The sequence below is a fragment of the Simochromis diagramma genome, unplaced genomic scaffold (assembly GCF_900408965.1).
Source record: "Simochromis diagramma unplaced genomic scaffold, fSimDia1.1 OVJJ01000305.1, whole genome shotgun sequence".
Lineage (NCBI taxonomy): Eukaryota > Metazoa > Chordata > Actinopteri > Cichliformes > Cichlidae > Simochromis > Simochromis diagramma.
Window position 1 is genome coordinate 658,580 of NW_024387169.1, and position 10,051 is coordinate 668,630.

General features: G+C 39.2%; 1 protein-coding gene across 1 annotated transcript; it reads right to left on the reverse strand.

Annotated features, from left to right (window-relative positions):
• Nucleotides 1–429: 429 nt before the first annotated feature.
• LOC120744540 lies at nt 430–6,972 on the reverse strand. The gene is made up of 8 exons (XM_040049017.1): nt 6,879–6,972; nt 5,924–6,039; nt 5,042–5,104; nt 3,682–4,856; nt 3,430–3,551; nt 3,067–3,167; nt 2,649–2,739; nt 430–1,376 (listed from the first exon to the last, which is right to left on the reverse strand). The coding sequence occupies exons 2-8, from the start codon at nt 5,925–5,927 to the stop codon at nt 1,247–1,249; spliced, it is 1,686 nt and encodes a 561-aa protein (XP_039904951.1). The 5' UTR covers nt 5,928–6,039; nt 6,879–6,972; the 3' UTR covers nt 430–1,246.
• Nucleotides 6,973–10,051: the final 3,079 nt, after the last annotated feature.

A 10,051-nucleotide genomic window follows, 5' to 3' on the forward strand; every position in this document is an offset into this window, starting at 1 on the left:
TTGCCATGGGCAAACAGTGGCACTTTGTGAATATGTGGAAGCCATATATAGATATTTTAGGGAGGTGAAGGATGTTTATGAGAAAGAAGGAAAAGAGGGGAGAACCTTGTTTACCCCAATTCCTCGTATTACTGTGAGAACTATGCTTATTTGTACATTTGAATATGATGTAGGCAGGTTTGATGTATGGATGGGTGTGTGAATGTGAGGGTGTTCAAATGTATGTTTGTATTGTAAAACAATAAAATTAGAGTCCTGACACTGGACTGTATTTAAATTTGTCTAATTATATATATTTTTTTAAACAAATGGCCAAAGACGACAGTAAGAATCAGCCATGGAAAAAAAAACGTTTAATGCAACAATATAACCATGTTCATAATTTTTAGTTACTGAGCAAAATCTTTAAATATTTACACCAACGCTGAGTAAATATTTCAAAGAACAGTACCTAGAAAGTGCCGATGCTTCTTTGTTACTTCGTAAGTAAAACTGACATAGTAACAAATCATCGCTACTGTAAAGTAAAAATTAAGTGCAATAAAAGACGCACAAAAACAAAAGGTCCAAAAACAAAGAGCAAAGATAGAAATTGAGTCTCATTCTTATTGGATTGGAAGTCTGTTGTCTGCTGCGTTACAACCCCAGAGAGGAGACCGATTAACAGGAACACATGAAAAACACTGGCAGCCACGAGTGCCAACCCCAGCCTCCTAGTAGATCCACCAATGGTATGGTTTTGAAAATCTTAGGGGACTTCTTTCTCCATTTGAATTTTCCAAAAGATTAAGAAGACTTCAGCTCTGTCCCCGAGGTCAGTGAGATTCAACGTCACCTGAGAGTTTTAGTAAATTAACCTGTGGTATAAATTTGAAAATCCGACATCACCTTGAGTTTTCACATTCACACACTCGGGTGGGCCCATCAGGCTTTTACAGCAAAGGAGTAAAAACTAACCATATGCAGAGTAAACATGAGACAAATATGAAGTAGCAAATACCTAAAATCCAAAAATCTAAGTCAGTAATTCAAGTTTAAGACATTCTTCAGTGATTCAGACTTTCACAAAACAAAACCACTGAAAACATGCATAAGTTTTTAAATTAGGAGGAACGTGCATGCATTTGAAAGAAAAGTCAATCAAAAAGCCAGAAAGAAAACCTAAATACTCAAATATATACATATACATAAATATGTTTTGAAAGTGTAGTTTTTCCTGACGCGTCTATAAACCACAAAGCTGAGTTTACAGACACTGACTCCTTTCAAAGATCTTTGGTATCTTATCGAAGCGCTTGTGCATCAGACAGTTCTTGGCCTGCCATTCATCCAGGGTCATCAGTGCTGCTGCTGGCCCAAAGTGTCTCCAGTAATTTCTGAAAATAAGGGCAGAAGACGGCGTAACTAGGAAGTTCAACATCAACAAAATGGGTGTCATGGCAGTGATTATCAGCATTCTGTTGTCTGAGGCAGTCTGCTCCCGGCGCTCCACTACATGCTGGTCTTTTAACCCTGGAGTCTTTAGTAAATTCTTATAACACAAAATAAAGATGATAAAAATCAAATAAAAAGACTGAATAAAATCAACAGGCAAATATGCCACACATAAATCTCATAAATAACATTAATTATTAAAAACAAGACAATAAATGTCTCCCACAGGCGATAACTGTTGCTATAAATAAGATGAGGGTAATACTTCATGACTTAATAAAGTTACTTTAAGTGCTGCTGCTTATTTCGACAGAAATTAAACCTATGAAACTTTAAACTGAGTTAACCTGGGATAAAGTACAAAAACATGTTTTTTTTGCATCACCAACTGAACACATGCAAATTCCTGCAGCAGCAGCGCTGTGTGTTTAGGCAGAAAATAGCTTTAATTAAAAACATCCGAGTATATCACACAAGTTAAATATACAGGGTTGACACTGAGGTGCCCTCTTACTGTACTTTATTTTTCCCCTCTGCAGAGGATGTGCAGATAGTACAGGTGTGCAACTACTGCAGTGTGTAGTTGCTGGAGGTTTTTAACTTTTTTTGTTCTCTGTTGTATTATTGAAGGGACTACAAAACAATACAAATTTTAATTTACAATATAAAGTGCTTTGAGATGACTGTTCTTGTGATCTGGCACTGTAAAAAAAATAAGTGAATTGAACTTCTGCTTTACATGGAGGGATTGTACCATGAGGCAACCACAGGCAGGAATGATTTCCTGTGTTGTTCAGTTGTGCATTTAGGTATTCTCAGACTCTCACAAAACCTGCTCCTGTGACTGGCCAGCACGTCATTGAGTGGGTTGGAGGAAGTGTCCAGCATTGTCCTCAACTTGGACTCAAAGTCTAGCTCCATCCCCACAGTTTTACTGCCCTTGCAGATCAGTTTATGGACCCTGTTGGAATCCTTCAACCTGCTGCCCCAGCATGCAAGTAAACATAACCTGCTCCTGACAAGTGTATCCATTCAGCATAATTTACTATGCTCATTCAACCAGGAAGAAAAGCCACCTTCATAACACTGAACCTGCATGAAACATCTAGTTAAACCATTAATCTTGCTTTGCATCATTCCTCAGATCTGCCAAATGATTGCTTGAAAGTGAGACTTCAACATAGTTATAAAGAACTGCAGAGAGCGCGACGTACCTGCGGGTGAGGTCGGAGGGATGCTGCCACTCTCTGCTTTTCACGCCTGCTGATACACAGCTCATCAAACTCCGGAGCTCAGATGTGACACCTGGAGGAAACAAATGTCTTTACCCTACATAGTTTAAGTATTTTTAGTTTGTTTCGTTTGTTTGTTTTAAATTGTCTATACTACACTCCTCCACAGTACTGTAGACAGAGCTTAAAATGTAAAAAATAGCTGTATCATGCTGAAATTTAAAAACTGTTCTCTGGTGTTCCTTCTCAAAATCATGTTCTAATAAATCTATATAATGTGTAAATTAATGGATATTTAAAAAAGGAATGCATAACTAAACAGTAAACAGGAGAAAGGCCTGATAATTTAGATATCAGAGTGCTCCATTCTCTTTGCGCAGACACTAGGTCAGCTTCTTACCATTACTGACTCCTGGATTCTCATACATATGACTGACAACTGAATGCACATAGAGCTCCTTTTCCTGCTCCCACTGCAATTCACTGCCGAAGACCATGGATCTAAAGGAAAATAAAAACACCAAGTTCAATTCAAACATCTAATCATGTCACAATTCAGACATGAAATTATGAACACTATAAACACAAAGCCTGCTCAGCTAAGAAAAGATACATTAAGCTGCAAGAAAAAAAAAATAAAAAAACAAAAACAATAAGGCAGATACAGACAACCTTGAAATCACAAAGCCATGAAAGAAAGAAAACGTGTGAGTTACAGTAACATAGCTCCCTCTGGTGGTGGTGGTGGTGATTACTACAATACCTCTGAGAGGCGCTCTTGCCAGGCTGAAGGGTTCTGATGGGCTTTGTCGCCTCAGTCTTTGGGACAGAAACAACACTGCTGTCCGGGGTGCTTCTGTTTGAGTTCTGTACTTTGGATTTATCCTGAGAAAAAAAGTCAAAAGGGCAATTTGTGTAATGTCCAAGATTCACCTAAGTGATCCACAATATGACAGTTGATATTTATATTTAAAAAGTAATCCAGACAAATAAGATAAAGGCTGAGGTAACATACCTGTACTTTGAGGGGAAGCGTGGCTTCATAGCTGGTTTCCACAGCAGTGTCTTCTTTCTTCAGTGTGCTTTGGACAGGCTCAGTCACATTTTCCTGCACCTCCTCCAACACCTGACAGCTCTGCTCTGCTTTCAATTTGTCCGTTTCGCTGTGGCACATAGAGGATTCAAATATTGGAGGACCGATATCCCACACCCCTTCCAATTTACAACTTTCCAAACAATTAGTGTTCACGTGCTCCAAGAGAGGTTCGCAACTACTTGGGATCAGATTGTCTACTGTGACGGTAAGGCATCCAGAGGTTGCAGTTTGTTCATGTACCCGTGGGTCAGATGAAGTTTGGGGATGATAGTCACCCTCGGCTGAGTTAGTTGTAAGCTGTTTGGAGTTCACCAACCCGGCCCCTTTATTTTCATTGATAAACGAAAGCGATATATAGCCTTTATCCTCTTCCACGTCTTTTACACTGAGACACGTTTCCCTCTTCACCTCATCTGCTGGTTCTTCTGCCACAGTGAGTCCAGCAATGGGAAACAGCCCATCTTGAAAGATTTGGCAACTGTGACTCATGTAGCAGTCTTCATCTTCCAAAAATCTTAAAGGGCTATCGGGATTGAGACACAAGATGTCATCCACGTCACAGTCAAATGTCGGCGAAGGATTTAAGAGCACCCTCTCATGCATCAGATCTTGTGCTTTGGTCTCTTTTTCGAGAGATCCTCCTCTTTCTGTGGAAGGCCCATATTTTGCATCTTTTGAGAGCAGCTGAGAGCTCACACTTTCTTTTATTTCACTCCCAACATCTTGTGTCTTAGCTGTCAGTTCAGGATTCAATGTGGAAAAAGGGGATGCCAATTCCTCTTTCACAGGAGTGCTGTAACATTCCACAAAACACCCCAGGTCAGGGGACAAAGCCTTTGGATCAAAGGGCTTTTTTAATGGGGTCACGTAACAGTCGTCAGGACTGGATTCATGCAGTTTTCTTTTATTTGTGCCGTTGTTAATGATCTCAATCTTAAAATTAATAAATGGCTTAGAAAGCCGTCTTAACTGGTGCACATCAGCTTTTTGGTCACAACTGATGATCCCTGGACAGACAGAAAAAGGTTTCAACTGGTCAAATATGGGTGGACCGAGTCTTCTGAATATATTTGTGGGATATTTGTCATCTAGGTCTATTGGAAAAAAGAACGGAAAAAGCACCATTTTCTTTTTTTTAGTCATTAAATAATTGTTCAAACAGAAGTTTATATCAGATTAACATCATTTTTTTTCTCCTTAATGCATTAATGGGCAACACTATACAACTCTTGGAAGAATATGAACTCCTGCGTGTCAACAGCATTTCCCCAAGACTCACTGTGGAATCTTTGTGCCATGTCCTTCTCTGTGCTCGTGATGAATGTGTCCTGGATTCCTATTCCTTCAGTTTAAGGGAAGAGAAAAAATGTACGCCTCTATGTTTTTACATCAAGTTAAGGGCGCATGTTGGAAAAGCACATAAAATACAGCTTAAACTGTTCCATGGAAATTTCTTTCATTTTTCCCTCTTTTTTTGTAAGTTCTAGGTTTTTAGAAACTCAGCAAGTTTATTCTGTTCATCTGGATGCAGCCTTTCCAGGGGGAGAAACATTTCATCACTCATCCAAGTAACTTCCACAGTCTCAGCTGACTGCAGGCATGCCGGTATACAGCTGTACTGTTTATAAGCTTGATGAAACCTGCAGTCAGCTGACACTGAAGTCACCATTTGGATAAGTGATTAAAAGTTTTTCCCACTGAATCTGGATGATGATTTGCCCTGATTCATATTTAATCCATGCTTATTGAATACTGAGCAAGACACATGAAGCTCCAGTCAACCTTTGGAGAGCTTAACAAGTCCTAGCCACAAATGCCATTATTGAGCTCTTAGATTAGTGTGTGAATGGGTGGATGACTGGATGTGTAAAGCGCTTTGGAGTCCTTAAGGACTAGTAAAGCGCTATATAAATACAGGGCATTTACCATTTAGATTATTATTGAGATCATATTTTTTTAAATTTACGTGCAAACATTTAAAAAAAAAAAAAAAAAAAAAAAAGGGGGGGGGGGGGGGGGGAACACTATTGGTGTGGAGCAGGGGTGGGGGAACTCCAGGCCTCAAGGTTTTCAATATCACCCTGGGTCTGGACCTGAAGCCCATGATCTGTTCATTACCGGGCATGTGGAGAAGGTAAGACATGTTAAGGAGGTAATTTACCCATTTGAATCAGCCGTTTCAGATCAAGAACACATCTAAAACCTGCAGGACACCAGCCATTGAGGTCTGAGGTTCCCCACCCCTGGTGTAGAGGGAAAGCTCTACCAAGGCCCACACTGAGAAATCGAAGTCACATCAAGTCATCTCATTCAGTCTTTTCACATACAATTTGGTCAAACCACAACTATGGAGATATTTTACTCCCTATTTGAATTGTATTAATAGCAATAAAAAAAATAAAAAAACAAGCTCTACCTTCATAAATATAACAATTACCAGTATTAATACAATGAAATCAAAACGATAACCCTGCCAAAAAACAAACAAAAAAAATAACAAAGTGTGTACTCACTTGTGGCAAAGGACTTATTTTGACCCATTAAGGGTAATAAGGCTCATTTACACTGAGTCAATCACCTTCAATTTAAAGACCAAATACCGAAAACGCTAAAATATTTCAACCTTAGAATATGACTGCATTACATAATAAAATTTCACACAGTGAATACCACCAACAAAATTAAATAAAACTAAATTATGACTTTTGTAAGTCTGAATCAATGATGTTTGCAGCTATCGCGGATGACAGGCAAACATTTCTGACACTTCATGATTACTAAACCTCGGGTGTATTTAAGGTAGTAAAGAGAACTTTTTTAATATTACTTAAAAATAGTTCCCATAAATAATGGTAGCTGATTTATAAAAGCTTAGTTTATTACATGGCTTAAAGCTAACATTAGCTATTAGCACACTTAGCTGCTAAGTCCGCTACCCGTTATTGCGCGCTGGGATCGGCTCGAGCAACACCGAGACCCCCGAGCGGACGCCGAGATCCAGAGGAGCGGATGAGAGCGGTACGCTGCCCGTCTGAGAGACTCAGTAACGGATTTTTTATTTTATTTTTTTTTAAAAACAACTAAATTTAACGGCTTTATTATCAAACCAAACTCACCCGCTGAAGCTCTCACCTCCCGCCCTACTTCCTTCCTTCACTCCCGCGTGCAGGTGTTTAACACGAGACAGGGAACAGTCGACCTTAATGGGTTGGCGGACTGTTCAGTTCAAACTTCCGGTTGCAAGAATTTAAACTTTCTTCAAATAACTTTAACTTTATTTATGTTTTTAAAATGTGTTAATTACTTATATTTATTTTTGATTTAAAAACTTTAATAATTAATTAATATTTATTTACAATTATAATAATAATTAGACCTTTATTCTGTAACATTGCCAGGGGACATTTGGATGTCCTTATTTAGGTTCTAGCTTGCATTTATTTTGGGGTTTGGGATTACAAAGTTTATGATACTGGAATTAATTTAGATGTACCTCTATCTACATAGTGCCCATGTACATTATGTGTACAGTTTCTTTCTAATATGACTGTTTTGCAGGTTCTGCAGCTGTGCTCCTAGTTGGACTATGTTTGACTCTCGCTGTTTAATTTTCTACCACCAAGCAAAGGTGTCTCACAAAACATAATGAAATGCTAAATGGATGCTAAAAGAGTCAGTCAAGCATAATTTCATCAAACAAAAGCCAAGGCCCCAAATACACAGGCCTAGAAAGCAGTCTGCAACCATCTGTCAACCACTAAGGAATAATCTGTAGTCCCTGTTAAACTGCTGGTGAGTGGTTGCTGATGGTTGATGGCAGTTGCTGTAGAAATGATTCCTAAATCAATGGTTAGTGAATGGCTGCCAGTCAATTAGTGGAAAGTCAAAGAAGTATATGAGGTGAAGATGTGAAAAGTGTTACACAATTTGGAAACTTTCCCAGCCCCCACAGAAGGACCAGGATTTTCAAACCTCAGGACAAATTCTCCGAGTCCAGGGTGTGATTTCACAGAACAGTATTGGCTGCTCTTGGAGGGAATCGTGAGCAGAAAATATAAGCGATCACTATAATCAAAATTATACTAAAAAACAAAAAGCTTTACTTCTATTATACTGCTGATTTACCTGCAGACAAGAAGAAAATCCATCTTTACCCATGAATAAACATTTTTCCTTTTGAAAAACTTCAAGCAGTTCAATCAGTGAATGCAGTGACATTCATCATGTCTGGTCCTCGAATCCAGCATTTTTGTGTTAACCTTCTTTAACAAAAATAAAAATCTTTTGTTTTCATACTTGTCTGCTTACTATGAGAAACTTGATATTCCTTGTGATGTTCAAAGTTAAACAGCATGAATCATTTTGAGTCACTGGATTAACATCACATTACATTTTTACAGTTTGCTTTTCAGTCAGGTGTTGAGTCTGTGTTGGTGCGTGGCAGATTCAGACGTTTGATGAACAAACAGAGAGAAAGCAGCATGACCTGTGGCTGTATACCACCCACACAACATAATTGTGTGAATATAAAACACCCGACAGAGCATCAGTGTGCATGAAAAGTGTTTCAAACCTGGAAAGTACTGATCTGCTCATGTGCGACAGACGATTACTTCCTGTTTATGCCCCACTGGTTGAGACACATCACACCCTCTTCACCTTACTTACAACAGATTTTATGCAATCACCCAATCATCACCCAGACTGATGTCTGACGTCTACACTGGGATTACTCTATAGTTCAGTCACATTGACTCACTGTGCGAGTTAAAGAAATAAAACAAAAAACAAAACATTAAATGGCAGAATTAGTTTTTTAATTGTTAGTAACAGAAAACATTTGGTCACTATTTACTGTTTTAAAATTACAGGATCAAATTGCCAGCGAGTTTTCTGTAATTTTATGAATCTATACATTAAAGTTTAAGCCAAGAGAGTCATACATGTGGTACAGTGCAAGTACAAAGAGTTCTCCTTTGGCTTTTGTTTTTGATTAGGGTGTAAGTGTGGCAGCAAAATGTGAGCAAAAACTCACATGACTGACTTCGATGTAAGTGGTGCCCCATCTGGGAAATCAGACTGTGTTTCATGTGATAGCAGCTGCTACTGTGCAGCACACAACTGCTGTGCATATGATGCCTGACAGGATCTATGCTAATGCACACATTTACGGTGTGCCCTATAATGTACACAGAGAGCTTCACCTCTGAGCTGTTGTGTTTGATTATGTGTGATGAGCAGTGTGCTCGGAGCCATTGTTTACTATCAGGCTGAGAGTGCTCTAATAATTGCATCACCAAGGCTCCTTCTGTTTGTCATTACTTCCTCTTTGTTTTCTGGGAAACCAGTCACGCCACAAATGTTTATACACTCTCTCTGTTATACACTCTCTCTGTTACTCATAGTATTAGTAACTTTTTGTGCAGCTTAATCTCATGACTTAAACTCCTCCTGACTTAGTGAAGAATGTGAGTGAATAATTTCATAGCAGTGCAACTTTCTGCTGGGTGGATGTTATGGATGTTATTTTAAGCTGTTCATCAAGCCCTCAACCCCTTGATTTCAAAAGTCCAAATGATTCTTAAACTGAAATGAAAGCAACTCAGGAGGGTTCAAAGAAGACAACAAAGAGCTGAAGGTGCTAAGAACGGTTCCCAGAAGCCTTACCTTTCAACCAGCTTGTGGTCTGAATGGTTTTGTGGTCTGACCTACAGTAAACCTACTGAATCTTACTGGAAATTTTACACATGCATTGTTTGCCATACATGGACACATCAACTCACAAGGCTCGACTTCTGAGAAACCCTTTGGTGGTAAATCACGCTGTGGTGACTGAAGATGATGCAGATGAGGTTAATTCAACTTGGAAGGATTAAATAGGGCTAAATACTAAAATTCAGATCCCGTGTGTGAGAGAGAGCTGGTTGATGAGCTAATTAATTATTGTGGTGGCGGAAGAAACCAGAGCTCTGGGAGAAAGGACAGGAAGAGCAAAATAATCAAGTCAATCAAATCAAGTCAACTAAGCAAATAATCACGCCGTAATGTTCTTCTGAGAAATCTCAGCTCTTGTGTTCAGGTGGATGCTACACATCTAGACCCTCCTTCCATCCCTGAATTGCCACAGTGCAAACCAGTGAGAGTGGACGCCATGCAGGACAGAAAGAGTCCAGGAGCGCTGGAGAAGAAGCACAAAGCACCTAAAGTGCCAGCTCTCCAAAATCCCCCCCACTGGAACCTATTCTTCCACAAACTACACCTAAAACATCCATCCATCTATCCACTTAAC